At 45.8% G+C, this 17,896-nt stretch overlaps 1 protein-coding gene and 1 long non-coding RNA gene across 2 annotated transcripts in view; one reads left to right on the forward strand and one right to left on the reverse strand.

Annotated features, from left to right (window-relative positions):
* LOC117523512 overlaps positions 1 to 6,314 on the reverse strand; it is a 21,213-nt gene extending 14,899 nt beyond the window's left edge. Inside the window, exons 1-2 of the long non-coding RNA XR_004564522.1 lie at positions 6,301 to 6,314; positions 3,893 to 3,902 (exon numbers count right to left, since the gene is read on the reverse strand). This is a non-coding gene — a long non-coding RNA (uncharacterized LOC117523512). The remainder of the gene's footprint in view (positions 1 to 3,892; positions 3,903 to 6,300) is intronic.
* Positions 1 to 17,896, forward strand: part of si:dkey-228d14.5 (uncharacterized protein LOC796266 homolog) — a 21,772-nt gene extending 3,876 nt beyond the window's left edge. The window contains exons 2-7 of the mRNA XM_034185069.1: positions 12,456 to 12,503; positions 12,662 to 12,724; positions 12,792 to 12,859; positions 13,537 to 13,667; positions 14,447 to 14,624; positions 17,184 to 17,896. Of these exons, the coding sequence (XP_034040960.1) occupies positions 12,456 to 12,503; positions 12,662 to 12,724; positions 12,792 to 12,859; positions 13,537 to 13,667; positions 14,447 to 14,624; positions 17,184 to 17,377 (682 nt within the window). The 3' untranslated portion in view covers positions 17,378 to 17,896. The remainder of the gene's footprint in view (positions 1 to 12,455; positions 12,504 to 12,661; positions 12,725 to 12,791; positions 12,860 to 13,536; positions 13,668 to 14,446; positions 14,625 to 17,183) is intronic.

Raw genomic sequence — 17,896 nt, forward strand, 5'->3', positions numbered from 1 at the left:
AATTCACAGGTACATACTGATTGTGAAATTTACAAAGGCCCGGGGACGTCATGTACAAGGACTTGCATGGATTTCCTACTGAACATGGCGGACGCCAAAACCCAGAAATTGACGTAAGCACAAAACTATCCAGATATATCAAAGTGTGCATCTGCATGAATCCAGGACGTTCCATTTGTACATCCCAATCAATGTAGCATTGAGCGCACATGCACCAAGCTCATCCCTTTCCACAGCCCTATTTAAATATGTAATCCATCAATGGCTGTGTTATTTGCCTGGTGCCATAAGTGTGGAGTGTAGTGTGTCCGCCATTGTCTCTGTGTTGTCGTGTGTAAAATTTAAAGCATGTTTTAGAGACAGCATGCAAAAACAACTAAAGCTATGGCTCGGTTGCCCTTTTCCTATACAGCTTGCTGCAATGCAAACGAAATGAGTGCATTTGTGTGTGTAAATGCTGAGGCCAGAGCAATGCAACATACTGAAGTATAAAACATATTAGGTGTGCGGGCGACTGGACAGTGTTGCAACATTCACATTACACAATTGGGGGCTTGTTAAGAAACTCTCTAGTGTTCCACTATCAAGAAAAAGGAAAACACATCAATAATAATAATAACAAAAAACATATTTGAATGCAATTTCAACACTGATGAAATTGACAAAGGTTTCTATAACAAAAACAATTTCATCACGTGATGGTGCCTTTCTAGCATATGAGTGCAGTTAGTAGCTATGATCACATTAGGGAAACTGGCTCTCACTGCAAATTGCGCTTTAAAGGAGACCTGCATTGAATAAATGTGGTCAGATTCAGAAAGAATAGTGATATGTATTTATACGACCCTTGTGAATGCAGTAAAGTAAATCTGTAAGCCCAAATTTGTAATTCAGCGGAGAAATATTTGTTTAAAATGACAAATTTGCAGCTAACATTTAGCCCTCTGTGAAAACAGTTTGTACATCCGGATCATTCCATGACGTCGGTGACAAGACGACGCATTCCCGCCTTCAGTCCGATCCCGCATTGAAATTGATTTTATCTCTTAGTAATGTTACTGTTATACACATCCTGGTTTCAACATCCAAAAGTAAGCTGCAATGAATGTGAGATACAGCTCTGCTTGCTCAGATCCGGGGATCAGTTCAGCGGTGGCATCGACAGCAGGTGACATTATTCCCCGACGCCTCGCTCTCACTGCCCCCGATACGCTTACAGAGTGCATGCGCTCGTTAAATGCCGCCGCGGCACTCACACCCCCGTGTCTGCTGTGCAGCCAGCACCACCTCTCTGTCTACTGAATGGAGTTGCAGCCAACTTGGCACAAGTCCAGAGACTACGCTCACCGTTTTAATGCAGTGCGCGCGGTGACACCTGTTGCTCGCAAGGACAGACTTCTTGCTGCAAAATCCGCAGCGCCGCACGTCTCGGTAATCGTAGTCGCAGAGCTCCGTGGCCGCTGAGAGAGGTTTCTATATTTTTAATGACTTGAATTCTTTGCGGGTCTCGCCTCCGTAGCCCGCGACGGTACACCGGAGGTGAAAGACAGTAGATTTTCAATGCGACACCACTCAATCAAACGGGCGTATGAAAAAGTCCACAAAAAATAATTTTCCAAGCACAAATAAAGAAATGTGTACTCACCAGGTGTACCGCAAGACAATATGAAGTTTAAAAAGTCGATCCTTCCGTATAAGACAAGAAAAAGGTGCAGCTGCAAACTGACATAAATCCACAAATTACAGTTGGCGCTGCGCAATGCATGCTGGGAAAGGGTCTTGTCCCTGACGTCTCGGCCAGCGTCCATGATGAGAGGACAATTGCGGAGGGCTAAATGTAGCTGTAAATTTGTCATTTTCAAATGAAGATTTCTCCGTTGAATGACAGATCTGGGCTTGCAAATTTTACTTTACTACATTCAGAAGGATCTTTATGTGTAAATATAAGTCATTTTTTGGTCCAAAGATCTGACTGCATTTATTTCAATGCAGGTCTACTTTAATGTTGGAATGTTATGTACCTGAATGACATTGCGTTCCACACAGTGGCATGGCTCGACTCAAGGTGACTGGCCCACCTCCTGCTGATCGGCCAGCTCCCGCTGGAATGTCCCTGACTCCCCATTGCCAGGAAAACCAGCATGGCCCAGCACTTGTGTGGGCACAGATAAACTCCTGGGTCCTCACCATATTGCAATCTGGGCACAACTCCAGTAACACTGGCCTTGGTAATTGGAATCAGTTTATGAGCTAATTATCGTCATTTGCAAGTAAATACTCGGATTGCACCATTTGCAAGGTCCTCTGACAACGCTAATGCAGCCATTGTTAATGCCATTTTATGCATCACTTTGTGCATGCTTTTATATCCACCCATATAATTGCAAACACGTGGGTGTGTTAGAATAAATTGTAAGAATAAATTGTGTTGTAAAACGTTGTGACATAGGAATGATATTTAATGCTGTACCTTCAAGGATCGCAATGTGGGTGCACATCCTGGTCAACTAACTACTGGAAACTTACAGGGAGGGTCCAAACAGCATAACCCCACATGCTGTTTTTAATTCGCAGGAGTCACCTGATCAGACTAGCATGGCCAACATGTGGCGTTGAATTCTGGATGCTATCTCTGCAATATGCTAGAAACAAACTGAGCACATCTATTAAAAGAATGGAAAATCATATTTCAGATTATGCCTTGATTGCGTATGTAATCAGAAATGAAGGCTAAATATTGCCTACTAATTTGAAGATCCACTTAAACTTGTAATTATTAATTGCCAGTATTAGCCATAAGACACACACATACAATGAAAATGCAAGGTTTTATCAGAAAAATGCATGTTTTAAATAGTTTCAGTTCTTGAGATTTCTGTAACAAATATGTTTACATGAAAGCCAACACAACTTTAAAGTGACTGGAGAACCCAGACATTAAACAAGGAAAATAACTTCTAAATAGGCATACCCAAAACAATAGAAAAAGTACAATCAAGAATACTATGCTACAAGTCATAGGTGTGACCATTTCATACCGAAGGAGTATAAATCAGAATTCCTTGTCATAAAACTGGCAAGAATGCAGTCCACAAACAAGTTTTTGCTTCATAGTTGTTTTCTGAGTCACAGCTGCTGTCATCGCTCTGGGTTGTAGATTTGTTGTTCAAGAACTTGTCATGATTTACCTTGGATCTGGGCTCATGTCCTATTTTTGTAAGACTTTTGTCCTTGCTTTTCTGTTTATCATGATTTTAGTCACTGGTTATATGTATCTGGTCATTGTATTTTAGTCACTTGTTAAGTCTTGTTTTGGTTTTGCTCTGATGATCTCTTCTGTGCATATTACTTTTGTCATTGGTTTTATGCTCTGTTTATCATTTATTTTCTGGGTAATCATTAGTTGTATTTTCTGTTATACTGTTGTAACTTGTGTAGTCTCGTTCTAGTTTGGTGTCTGCCTTTATTTTTTTTGTTGATCACTGTCTTATGTTGGGACTCTTTTCTTGTCTTCTTCTCTGCGTTACGTATTTCAGTTTTTAATCACAGTTGGTTGGGGTTTGATTTTCAGTCACTCTGAGTCTGTTTCTGTAGTCATGCCCACCTGTCACTCTACTCCTGACTCACCTCTGTCTTGTCTGACCACGCCCATTCCAGTACATTCCCTGACACCTGTGTCTTGTTTTCCTGATTACTGCACCTGTTATTTAAGCCCCTCACTTTCTCCACTCCCTGCCAGTTCATGGTGCTTTCTAGTTCACGTTCCGGCCCTTTGTCTTGCTCTGTTTTGCTCTACTGTGTTTTGACCATGTTCTGCCTTTGGCCTTGCTCTCTCCTCAGCCCATGACCATTGTTGCCTTGTGTTTTGACCAGTGCATGTTTTTTTTTTTACCTTGTCTTAGCTTGACACCTGCCTGTACTGCCGCCTCTCTGACTGTCTACTTGTCTACCAAATCCCTGCTTGCCTTTTAGAGATAAAGCCTTTTTACTCTCACGGCAGTCATTGTGAGTTTTGCATTTACGTCCATCCACCTTCGGTGCCACACCTCTTCTGATCCTGACAGAAGTTGTATGCCCCCAGTTTCCTCAGATCAGAATCAGCTGAGGTTGTGTACACAGCTATGATGAAGCGTCATGCCTGGTTCAGGAGATTGTCTGGCATCCTCAGGGTTTTAAACTCTTCAAGTGTAGGTCTGTCCATTTGCCTGTGCGTTTTGAACCAGGACTTCTTACCAGTAACATATGGATAACTCGTGATATCTATAAGTATCATGTTTTACAAAATAGGAAGTTTTTTCTGATAACTGAAAAGTACGCTTACTGTGAACGCTGTTGTTCACGATCTCTCTATGGTAAATGGCTTTCCTCGAGTTCCTGCGAGCTACCTACCTGTGATAGGTCTCCTCACACACATCAAACCCATTACAGGTGTTGGGAAAGTGTAGGAACACGGACCCACAACAGGGGGCGCAAATGAACGGACAATGGAGTAAGTCAAAATAACAACGCTTTACTGTTGTGAATGTGCACAACGAATACAACCAATCACAGAAATGGACAACAGTCAATTCACAAAAGTGTCGTGTGGGCAGGCTCGAAGATAGGAGACGCCTCTCCAAGGTAAGACCGGAACCACACGGCTTCCTCCGCCACAGGACCCCGGGAATACTGGAGCCGCCAAGTCCCGAACTCCCAGGTGGCCACTGCCTCCGCGTGTCGGACCTGGTACTGCTGGCGAGGAACAAAGAACAGCTAGATGGGGGCGCGTTTGCACCCAGGACTCCGAACAGCAGGAAAGTTACCTCCACCTCTCGTTGGAACAGTAATCCAAAAACTAGCTCAATCCAAAAAGATACACTCCGTTAGCTTCGATACGTTACCTCTCCGGTAGAAACGATATCTCGGCAATGAGGTGGAGATGCCGTCCTGCTGATATACCCCACTGATGATTGCCGTCAGCTGTCTCAGGTGATGGGTGACAGCTGTCACCGAGGCTGCTCCCGTGAGGCGGCGGCGCCCTCTGGTGCCTGGAGCTCGCACTCTAGGCAGGGCGCCCTCTGGTGGTGGTGGGCCAGCAGTACCTCCTCTTCAGCGGCCCACACAACAGGACCCCCCCCTCAACGGGCGCCTCCTGGCGCCTGAACGGGCTTGTCCGGGGTGGCGACGGTAGAAGTCGGCCAGGAGGGCCGGGTCCAGGATGAAGCTCCTCTTCACCCAGGAGCGTTCTTCGGGACCGTACCCCTCCCAGTCCACCAGATATTGAAAGCCCCGGCCCATCCGTCGGACGTCCAACAACCGGCGCACTGTCCAAGCCGGCTCGCCATCGATGATCTGGGCAGGAGGTGGTGCCGGACCGGGTGTACAGAGGGGCGAGGTGTGATGGGGCTTGATTTTTGACACATGAAATACTGGATGGATCCGCAGTGAGGCTTCGGCTTCCAGCCTCACTGCGGCGGGATTGATGACCTTGAGAATTTTAAACGGACCTATGTACCTGTCTTGCAGTTTCGGGGAGGCCACTTGCAGTGGAATGTCCTTGGTGGACAACCACACTTCCTGCCCGGGGCGATACGTAGGGGCCGGGGTCCGCCGCCGGTCTGCATGGGTCTTCGCCCTCATCCGGGCCTTCAGCAAAGCAGAACGGGCGGCACGCCACACCCGACGGCACTTCCGCAGATGGGCCTGGACCGAGGGCACACCGACCTCTCCCTCAACCACCGGGAATAATGGGGGCTGATACCCCAAACACACCTCAAAGGGGGGGAGGCCGGTGGCTGATGACACTTGACTGTTGTGGGCGTACTCGATCCAGGCCAGATGAGTACTCCAGGCCGCCGGGTGCGCGGCTGTCACACAACGTAGCGTTTGCTCCATTTCTTGATTGGCCCGCTCTGCTTGCCCGTTGGTCTGGGGGTGATACCCGGATGAGAGACTGACCGTGGCCCCCAGTTCCCGGCAAAAGCTCCTCCAGACATGCGAGGAGAACTGGGGACCGCGATCGGAGACGATGTCTGATGGTATTCCATGCAGGCGGACGACGTGGTGAACCAGGAGGTCCGCTGTCTCCTGGGCCGTTGGGAGCTTCGGGAGGGCCACGAAGTGGGCCGCCTTGGAGAATCGGTCCACTATCGTGAGGATGACGGTGTTTCCCTGGGACGGCGGGAGGCCCGTGACAAAATCCAGGCCGATGTGGGACCAGGGGCGATGAGGCACGGGCAGCGGCTGTAGCAGTCCCGGAGCCTTGCGATGGTCGGCCTTGCCCCTGGCGCAGGTGGTACAGGCCTGGATATAGTCCCGGACGTCGGCCTCCAGGGACGCCCACCAGAAGCGCTGCCGGACAACTGCCATGGTTCTTCGCACCCCTGGATGACAGGAGAGCTTAGAGCTGTGACAGAAGTCCAGGACTGCAGCCCTTGCCTCTGGTGGGACGTAAAGTCTGTTCTTTGGTCCAGTCCCGGGGTCCGGGCTTCGTGCCAGGGCCTCCCGGACGGTTCTCTGTACGTCCCAGGTGAGGGTGGCCACGATAGTGGACTCCGGGATGATGGGTTCCGGTGGATCCGACAACTCCGTTTTGACCTCGTCTTCGTGTACCCGGGACAAGGCATCCGATTTCTGGTTCTTGGTCCCGGGCCGGTAGGTGATGCGGAAGTCAAAACGGCCCCGAAGAACAGTGACCAGCGGGCTTGCCTGGGATTCAGTCCCGAACGTGTTACGAACCGTGATTTCGTTCAGCCCCCTGTAATCAATGCATGGACGTAATCCGCCATCCTTTTTCCCCACAAAAAGAAACCCGCACCCATCGGGGAGGTGGAATTCCGGATCAACCCGGCAGCCAAAGAGTCCCGGATGTAGGTCTCCATTGATTCGCGTTCAGGTCGTGAGAGGTTGTACAGCCTACTGGACGGGAACTCAACGCCTGGAACCAAATCAATGACACAATCATACGGGCGGTGCGGGGGAAGGGTGAGCGCCAGATCCTTGCTAAACACCTCCGCAAGGTCATGGTACTGCACCGGCACCGTCCCTAGATTGGGCGGGGCTCTGACCTCCTCCCTGGCCTGGGAACCGGGAGGAACCGAGGAACCTAAACATACCCGATGGCAGGTCTCGCTCCACTGAACCACTACCCCGGACGGCCAATCGATCCGGGGATTGTGTTTCAACATCCAGGGAAAACCTAAAATCACACGGGAGGTGGCCGGAGTCACGAAAAACTCGATCTCCTCCCGGTGATTCCCCGACACCACCAGAGTTACTGGTGGTGTCTTGTGAGTGATTGGAGGGAGTAGGGAGCCATCTAGCGCCCGTACCTGCACAGGCGAGGTAAGCGCCACCAGAGGGAACCCTATCTCCCTGGCCCATTTGCTGTCTAGCAAATTCCCTTCTGAGCCCGTGTCCACCAGTGCTGGGGCCTTCAGGGTTAAATCCTCATAAAGGATTGTAACTGGGAGTCGTGTGGCGATGTGGGTGTGTCCCATGTGAACGTCTCGGCCCACCTCTAGCCCAGTTTCTAGGGGCGGGCGTTGGTGTTTAACCGCTCGGGGCAGTCTCTTACCTGATGCTCAATCAAGCCACAAACAAAACACGCCCCGCGGGCCAGCCTCCTTTGTGTGACCGGTGCCCTAAATGTTGCCCTACTCGTGTCCATAGCTTCGTCAGCAGGGGGGGGCTGTAACCGCACGGAGCGCAGAGGCCGTGGAGCGTGGGGAGGGCGGAACGCGGTCGGAACCGGAAGGGAGAGGGACGATGCGTGCCTGGCCATGCCCTTCGTCTCGTTCCCGACGGCGCTCATTTAACCGATTGTCTAATCGTATGACAAGATCGATAAGCCCATCTAAATCCCGCGGGTCGTCCTTAGCCACCAGGTGCTCCTTGAGGACCAACGGCAGTCCGTTTACGAAGGCGGCGCGGAGGGCAGCGCTATTCCAGCCGGACCTCGCAGCCGCGATGCGGAAGTCGACTGCATAGGCAGCTGCGCTCCGGCGCCCCTGTCTCATTGACAGCAGCACGGCTGAAGCGGTCTCTCCTCTATTAGGGTGATCGAACACCGTTCTGAGCTCCCTCACAAACCCATCATATGTCAGAAGGAGCCGTGAACTTTGCTCCCAGAGCGCTGTAGCCCAAGCGCGTGCCTCACCACGAAGCAGATTTATCACATAAGCTACTTTGCTAGCGTCGGTCGCGTACATGACGGGACGCTGTGCGAAGACGAGCGAACACTGCATAAGAAAATCCGCGCACGTCTCCACACAGCCTCCGTACGGCTCTGGGGGGCTTATGTATGCTTCAGGGGAAGGTGGGAGGGGTCGTTGGACAACCAGTGGAACGTCGCTGTTACGCACAGGGTCTACGGGAGGGAGAGCCGCAGCGGCGCCCGGAGGGCGCGCTTCCACCTGCGCGGCGAGAGCCTCCACCCTGCGGTTCAGGAGGACATTCTGCTCGGTCATCAAATCCAACCGAGTCGTGAAAGCGGTGAGGATCCGCTGCAACTCACCGATTACCCCTCCTGCGGACGCCTGTGCGCCGTGTTCTTCCATTGGCCGTTCAACAGCCGGTTGACGCCCCTCGGGATCCATGACGCTGGCCGAGATATCCTGTTGGGAAAGTGTAGGAACACGGACCCACAACAGGGGGCGCAAATGAACGGACAATGGAGTAAGTCAAAATAACAACGCTTTACTGTTGTGAATATGCACAACGAATACAACCAATCACAGAAATGGACAACAGTCAATTCACAAAAGTGTCGCGTGGGCAGGCTCGAAGATAGGAGACGCCTCTCCAAGGTAAGACCGGAACCACACGGCTTCCTCCGCCACAGGACCCCGGGAATACTGGAGCCGCCAAGTCCCGAACTCCCAGGTGGCCACTGCCTCCGCGTGTCGGACCTGGTACTGCTGGCGAGGAACAAAGAACAGTTAGATGGGGGCGCGTTTGCACCCAGGACTCCGAACAGCAGGAAAGTTACCTCCACCTCTCGTTGGAACAGTAATCCAAAAACTAGCTCAATCCAAAAAGATACACTCCGTTAGCTTTGATACGTTACCTCTCCGGTAGAAACGATATCTCGGCAATGAGGTGGAGATGCCGTCCTGCTGATATACCCCACTGATGATTGCCGTCAGCTGTCTCAGGTGATGGGTGACAGCTGTCACCGAGGCTGCTCCCGTGAGGCGGCGGCGCCCTCTGGTGCCTGGAGCCTGCACTCCAGGCAGGGCGCCCTCTGGTGGTGGTGGGCCAGCAGTACCTCCTCTTCAGCGGCCCACACAACAACAGGATGAAATACTAATGTCCAGCATCAGTTGTGTCTCTGTGCGGAAGAAGATGCCATATAATAACCTCAATAAAATACAATGAAACACAAATCAAATCCACTGATGTGTTATTTAAAGGTAACACATCAGTTGATCACGTTCAGTCAAACACACAACTTACAGGGTCTGATTTGTTTATAGCACTATTTGGTAAGTAAATTAAAACATATGGGTTTATTGAATACAGAACGTTCTATAAACATGATATTGTACATCAAGTCTTTTTTTTTTTTTCAAATTACCTGCATAACAAGGTATCACCTCAAAGCTTGTTTTCTGCCGTGTCTGTAGATGTGTTTATTTAATTTCTAGCATAAACTAGATTTGAATCATGCAATTTGATCATGACTGTGTGGATATTTTTGCAACAGGGATACAGTAGAGAAGCTTGAATCTTCGACTGGGCTGCTTGACGCGAGGACGTTTCGCTTCAAATCGCAGAAGCTTCCTCAGCTAAAATTCTTGCTCTGGTGGTCTGACTTCTGTCTTGACTCTTGTCGAGAAGAATGATCTGAAGTCACAAAAGCTGGAGTTTTAAACCTAATCAGACCCCTCCTACCGAGAGGCAGGCTAGTGACTAAACAATAGTGTTGGGAGAGTGTAGTGACACAGACCCACAACAGAGGGCGTAAATGAATGGACAATGAAAGAGTCGAATATGAACACTTTACTGTTGTGAATGAGCACAACCACAATACAGAGGAATGTGAAATTTTGCAAATAGTCAATCACAAGGGTGACGTGTGGGCAGGCTCGAGGATAGAAGACGTCTGTCCTGAGAAGAACCGGAACCACACAATTTCCTCCGCCACCGAACCCCGAGAATACTGGAGCCGCCAAGTCCCGAGTCCCCAGGTGGCCACCATCTCCGAATGTCGGATCTGGTACTGCTGGCAAGGAGCAGAGACAATAAGATGTGGGTGTGTGCACACCCAGTAACAACAATGATGTCCACCTGAGTCCACCTCCACCTCTAACACACACTTGTGCAGCTCCTGTCTCAACACTTATCTGGTGGGGGTGTAAAGCGAAGCTGTCGCCGGTCACGCCAATCTCCAGATAAAACACTCCGCAGGAAAACAGCTGCAAAAACGAGTTTACTAAACAAAGTCAGTACGGCACAGATCAAGGCTGTGAATGTTACCTTAACAGGTCGACGATATCTCGGCAATGAGGTGGAGATGACGTCCGGGTTTTATGGAGTGAGATGATGAAGTGTAGATGAGTGACAGCTGTCACCCCCGGCTGTGTCCGTGGCGGCAGCGCCCTCTCGTGCCTGAAGCCCGCACTTCAGGCAGGGCGCCCTCTGGTGGTGGGCCAGCAGTACCTCCTCTTCTGGCGGCCCACACAACAAATAGCTCTAATTAGAACCTATTGTGCTCTAGTTAGCACCCTTCTAATGACAGGGCAGCTGTGGCTCCCTTGACGACTCTGCTGATGACGTGAATGACTCATTACCATGAACAAAAGACTGAAACTGCTTTGACCTGAGTACCCCATTGTAAACAGGGGATAAAGCATGTCTCAGACCCCCTCCCCGGTTAAGGCTGGGTTTCAAACGTTTCACAAAGAATAGCTCCTTGACGCCTCTCTCAAACCATTTCTTCTCTCTGGCTAATATTTTAACTTCCTTGTCCTCAAAAGTGTGGTTAGTGTCTTTAAGGTGGAGATGAACTGCAGACTGAGGTCCACTGGCGTCCTCTCTGCGGTGCTGGTATAGCCTTTTGTGTAAAGGTTGCTTCGTCTCACCTGTGTAGTGTTCGTTACAGTTTTCCTGACATCTGATAGAATACACTACATTGCTCTCTTTGTAACTAGGGTTCATGTCCTTAGGGTGAACTAATTTCTGTCTCAAGGTGTTAACTGGTTTAAAGTAAACTGGGATTTTGTGCTGTCTGAAGATCCTCTGTAGTTTTTCCCCTACTCCTGCTAAATAAAGGAGAGACACTCCTCTTCTTCTTGTCTCCGTCTCCTGTCTATCTGGTCTCTTTGTTCTCTGGGACTTCTGCACTTTGTCCAGGGACCATCGTGGGTACCCACATACTGTGAAGGCTTTCCGGACAAGTTGTTGTTCTTTAGCCCTTCCCGCTGCAGTTAGGGAAGGGCTAAAGGGATACACATTATTTGAACACATCTTGAAGATTTCCAGTAGCTTGTTGACTAGGTTGTGATCTTTGAACATCCTGGATTTTGTTTTTGTATAACAACCAGTTACAACATCCTCTCAAAAAGAGGGAGGAGGCGAGGGGTGGGTGCCCCTTGAGTAACAACAACAAAAACCCCAACAAAAACAGATATGGTTGAGCCTCTGCCATGAAAATTGTATTTGATCTTTTAACGTCAGTTTTTACAAATTGAACAGTAAGACTTGCTAAATGTGTTGTTTTCTGCTCATGACGCAGAGCACACAAACAAGAAGCGACACATTCAGCAATATTTTAATATGCATCCTTCTTTGGCTAACTTTTTCAGGGGGTTTCTGCACTCAAAGGACTGGGTAAATTAACATTAATGTCCCACAAAGTAGCTTTACCATCATAACTCACACAACTCACCTCTTCATTGAGCTACAGCCTCCAAAATGCAGGCGTTGAACGGCAGCACTTCCTCTTTGATGTGTTTGTGTTATTCTTTAGTGCAGCCTTAAGGTTATAACCTTAAGTATATATATATATATATAAAATATTAAATATGCAGAAGCTCATGTATGATTTTCTACATATTTAACACTTTATGATGCACTAATCTGTTTTAGTTGCAATGTGATATTTGAACATTAATAAAATTGAGAAATACAGTTTTTCTAGGTGTATTAATTTCAGAAAGCTGCTGTAAAGATAGAAACATTTGATACTGCACAAGGTAACAATTTGTTTAGGCATAAACTAACATGAAAATGATGTCAAATGGATTGGGTGTAGTACATTTTAATAAGGTTAAACTTAGCGATATACTTATAAACTATTCAGATATGATTTGCAACCATCACTCTGAGACAAGAGATGATAATACTATGTTATAAAGCAATAATTACACACAACTATTAAACTTGTGTGTGTTTGAATTTGAAATGAAATGGGGCAAAACCCAAATGTTAAAATACAAGAGTTACAGGTTTTTGGTGTTGTTTTAAATTTCCAGGTATGGCCTAGCGTTCTCCAGAAATCATGTATGCTCCCTTACTGATTGGTGAGTTGAGTCTCATTGTTCCTGACAGCTTTCACAATCATGTCGTTTGTCATATGTCATTTGTCATATGTCACAATCAAGCATGTCGTTTGTGCTCTGATCATTTCTTTTCTTTTTCTTTTCTTTTTTTTAAATAATAATACTCTCTCCTCCTTTAGGTATGATGCGAATGTCTGCAATAAAACTCAGTCCCATGGGTGCTGCAACATTCCCACCATAAGGTAAGATTTGAATTTGCTTGACCCACTGTAATAAAAATTTGTGACTCCAATTATTTATTTCCCCCAGCACAAGTGGAGCCACACTACCAGAAAATTCCCTTTTTTCAGCTGTAATCAATGCTGGATCTTTCATGTGTGAGTTTACATACCAAAATCTTAACCTGCTGCACAACACATGGGTGATTCTTAGACTACGGGCACTTATTATGTCCTTTGATCATATTGTATGAAAAACAGAAAAAAGGGGAAATGTCACACTTTTATAGTTATCTTTACAATGAAAGTGTGTTAAGAAATTTGTTCTAGTAGTCTATGATGACTTTTTCACCTTTTTTCAGCATCATTACATGCAAATATTGCCGTTTTGTGCTTGTCCCACACCCAGACTTTTGATCTTCAATGATAAAAATGAATGGTAAAGAAACGTTTTTCTAATGTTTTAAAATATCTCTGAATAAAATATCAGTAAATAATCAAAACATAATTGGGGTATTCAATGTCATACAACTGTTGTGATTTTTTTAAACAAAATGTAGTTGTCCCACACTATTGCCGTAATTTCCACCACAACACTGTAATGTCCCTTTAAACAGTTTGTATGAAAGATTGTTTGGGTAGTTCCTATGGAGATAAACAGTGACATCAGAGCACATGTATATAGCGCCAAATCACAACAAACAGTTGCCCCAAGGTGCTTTATATTGTAAGGCAATGGTGTGGTGGAAATTACATTTACAAGGCCAATAGTGCCCGTAGTTAAAGAATCACCCGCATATGATATGTGTCACACTGACTTTGGATCTCCTCTTTAGTTCTGCTCTTCTGTATATTTCATCATGCTCATATCATGGAGAGACATGCATGCCACTCCCTGCTGAGCATGACTGCACTGGTCTTTGGTGTGGTGGCATCTCTGGGTGCATTTGTAGCTGGGAACTGTAATGTGAGTACATCTTGCAGAGAATGGATGTTTTGTTAAATTTTAAGCTGTAATGCCGAATGTCTGCCTCAGGGCACATAATGGGAAATGCAGATACAACAGGAAGTAAGTTCATGCAAAGTACCAAGAGGAGGCTGTCACTTTAATGATTGATAGCTCTGTGCTGCAGAGCTCATGAGGCTGTTCATGTTCAAGTCTGACTTGTTTTAGGGGTGATGTGTTCCTGTTTGCATTGCAGCAGTATGCTTGGAGCAGTGTTAAGGTGGCCACAGTAACCAAAACGCCTTTACTGCCTGATTAACTCTGGTTAGTATTTATATTCATGATGCATCCAGCAGACACATAAAGAACATTTCCAGGGGTTCACAGAAATCTCAACAAGAACTGAGATAAAGCACAGTTCACTTCTCGAAGCACCACAATATGCGGCTCATGAGGTTAGATTCTGTTTGCACTTGGTGTTGAAAGAGCAAACAAAGGTGGGTAACTGTTTGCTTTATATCATCTGTAAAGACAGAGCAGAAAGCAAAGTTAACAAAGCCTTTTCGACATTTTTAACATCTCACAGGTACCTTCAATTGCAGGTTTCTTCTAAATATGCTTAAGATTGCATCAACATTAAGAAGTTACTGGAAAATCTTAGCAGCATGTGACTAAATCCTATAGCTTTAAGAAAAAAAAGTTTGATTTGTGGTATAAGAGGAATTTTTGTATGTTTAAACTCTAACCTGATCTGTATAATATTAACCACTGGTCTGATTAATACGACTGACTTTTCACAGGTGGAGGTTCTGCTGCTTGCACACCATCTAGGAGCTGCCGTCAGTTTCACATGCATCTGTTTCTACGTTGTCCTGCTCACCGATCTGACCAGGAAGTGTGCGCTGACAGGGTTTGAGAAGTTCCTCTACCCACTCCGCGTCACCTCCTCTATAGTACAAGTTCTCATCACAGTTGGCTGTATCCTTTCATAAGTCTTCAGTCTAAATGACCTGCTTTTGTATAGTTCTTATGTGAAGTCAGACTTGGCAAACTATACATACACCTCCTTTTAAAATACAGCTTAATTATGCAGGGAATAAAACATGACGTCAGACATTTTATGCGGTAACATCAGACGTACGCCTGCAGCTGTTCTTTTAGATACTGTGTTTCTGTATTGTAGTCGGGTGTTATCTGCTGCACTATTTACAAAGTGGGACGTGTCTTCTCGGGCCAGATGGAAGGAGATACAGTACATTTATAGACTTCATGGTTTTTATTAGTCATATCAGTGTTTAACTTGTGTCTTTTCCAGGAACATGAACCTCACATTTACATTTTGTACATGCACATGAAAGCTGCAAAGAACAATAATTATCTTCCAGTCGAACAGTTTAAATGACGCTCACACTACTTATTGATGCACAATTTGGAGGTTCAAAACTGCTTTCAGAACCTCACATTTTGAACTTATTGGTCTTCCAAGCTGAAGTGCTCCAAGGTAAATATATTTGAATATGCAAACAAAGGGAACCCACACAAACACGGGGAGAACATATAAACTCCACACAGAAAGGACCAGGTGGGAAGCGATCCCACAATCTTCTCACTGTGAAGCAACGGTGCTAATCACTAAGCCACTGTGCCACCCGAACATATTAAAACTAGTTAATAGTACCTATGGGCATGAAGACAGTAAAGTCTGTGGCAATCTGATATTTGACCCCACTGGCATTGACCTTCAGCCAAATGATTGATCTCTGGCTGACCTTTCCAAGGCAATTCTGGAATCTACCTAAGTGTGTGCCATGTTTGGTCAAAACTGGTTTGAAAATCTACTTCCTTGACCACGATCTTTGCCAACATGAGTTCTTAAAGGGCAGTTTCAAGGTCAGCTTTCACAGATCATATACGAATTTTGGTAGAAATCAACAATAGCAATTAGGAGTAGACCAGCAAACAGACAGGCAGACATGACCTTGGCCCCAAGCATTGACCGTTGGGAAATTTGAACTTGCCAAGGAATTATGTAACCCACGTCCATATATGTGCCATTTGGTATAATCTGGAGTGAAAAAACTTTAAATGTTGACCTTTGACTCAATGGTCTTGACCCTAATGATGACTAATGGTCAATTTGAACTGCAATTCTAGAGCCCACCTGCATATGTGTGCCAAGTTTGGAGGATGGATTGAAAATCCAAGTTTTAACCTTTGATTCCATGACCTTGACCTTTGCTAAAACAAACCCTTTAAGGGGAATTCTAAATTCTGGGGTTGACCATCAACAAGATATCAAATTTGGTGGAAATTGGCCAAAGGACCTGGAAGGAGTAGAAGAACAGACAGGTAGACATTACTCAGATTATAGTATGATGTATTTAGTATGGCTTAGAAGAAGACGGCAGAGTACCAACCCTACTGATTCCCTGGGTCAACTGCCTGAAGGACAAATTTAAGGAAAAAAATACTATTCATATTGATTAAATTTATTTATCATAATCATATCATCATCACTAAATCATAATATGTTACCTCAAAGGTATACATGAGTAAGATCTATACCTTGCCTACCCCTTGAGCAATCGCGTTGGTGACTGTGGCTAGCAAAACCATAGTCACCAGTTACATTATAGAAAGAAACCTCAAGCAGACCATACTCAGTGGGGTGACTGTCTGCCTTGGCCACAGTGTGCCAAATCTCCCCCACCAGTAATTTGTACAATGGCTTTCCATTGTCACGGTGTTGGCTGGATGATGTAGAAGCATGTCGTTTGTGCTCTGATACTGTATTTGGGACTAAAAGATACAAACAAAAATATGTGGGTTTTTTCTTATTTATTAATTAATTAATTTAGGCAGTGTGGTGGCCAAGCAGTTAGCGTGCTTGTGTCCAGAGTGCAAGGTTGTTGGCTCAAGACCATCCCTGTAATGTGGAGTTGCATCCAGAAGGGCATCCGATGTAACACACACACACACACACACACACACACACACACACACACACACACACACACACACACACACACACACACACACACACACACACACACACAGATACGTCGCTGAGAATAATAAATGACAGTTGCGTCAGGAAGGGCATCCGGTGTAAAACCTGTGCCAAATCAACATGCAGATCCACCTTGGATTTTCTGTGGCGACCCCGAGTGCAAACAAGGGAGCAGCCAAAGGACATACTTTGATACTAAAGTAAATTGGAGGCTTTGTACTAGGTCTTGGTGAAACTCCAACATGCTCACGTTCAAGCACATCCAAGATACACTCATTTGGGATGTCCAGTCCAAATTTAGTGAAAATCTGATTAATCTTCTTCAAGTTATGATGGATACAATAAAGTATGACTGGTGCACATACAATTCCTATATCCAAACACTGTTTGAATCATTTGATTAAATATGTGCATTTCAATATTGAGCAGTTTAACCATATATTATTCATTGCATTGAGGTAAAAGTATATTTTCTGTAAATACCAGCCTGCAACTGTTCCATAGATCCTCAACCTGAAATGCTACAGACTGTATTTTCTTTGCACAGGACAAACTCTGGTACACTCACATGTCTGCTGTGTTTGAGTGGCTGCTCAGCAGCAACCTGGAGCTATTTGAGTTCAGCTACGTTGTGGAGTTTTACTATTTCTCGTCATTCATGATTTCAAATGTCTTGAGCAAACGAGAGGAAGAAAAACCTTTGATTATGGCGATGTCTTGATGTGAAGCTCACTGGACAAACTGCGGTCAGTGGCTGGACCATGACACCAGGACCAATAGTGGATTTACATCACTCTCTGCTGGGATGGATTTCCACTGATGGATTATGCAGCACACACTGTATTCAACAGTTCTGTTCTGTCATTGTGATACATAATATGTGTAAAATGTGTGTTTTTCTTTTCATTTGGCATTTCTAGCAATAAGCATCACTGACCATTTTTCTGTTCCTTATGTCAAGACATTTTAAGGGGACAGGAACTGATGGTTTCACATTGTATTTATTTATTGAACAAAAAGATTGTCTTTTGTCTTGGTTACATATTTTCTTAGTTTTTAACTGAACACTCGTTAAATTCATGGGCCTAAGAATTTTTTTTTTTTTGGGGGGGGGGGGGGTGCATCCCCACACACACTTTCTCAACTTAGTTAGTTAGTTAAAAAATTTTATTGAGCAAGTTAAAAACATTTATATATTGCGCACATTCATCTTTGAAAATCCGTACATTACTCAACTTAT

Source organism: Thalassophryne amazonica, chromosome 13 (assembly GCF_902500255.1).
Source record: "Thalassophryne amazonica chromosome 13, fThaAma1.1, whole genome shotgun sequence".
NCBI classification, from domain to species: Eukaryota; Metazoa; Chordata; class Actinopteri; order Batrachoidiformes; family Batrachoididae; genus Thalassophryne; species Thalassophryne amazonica.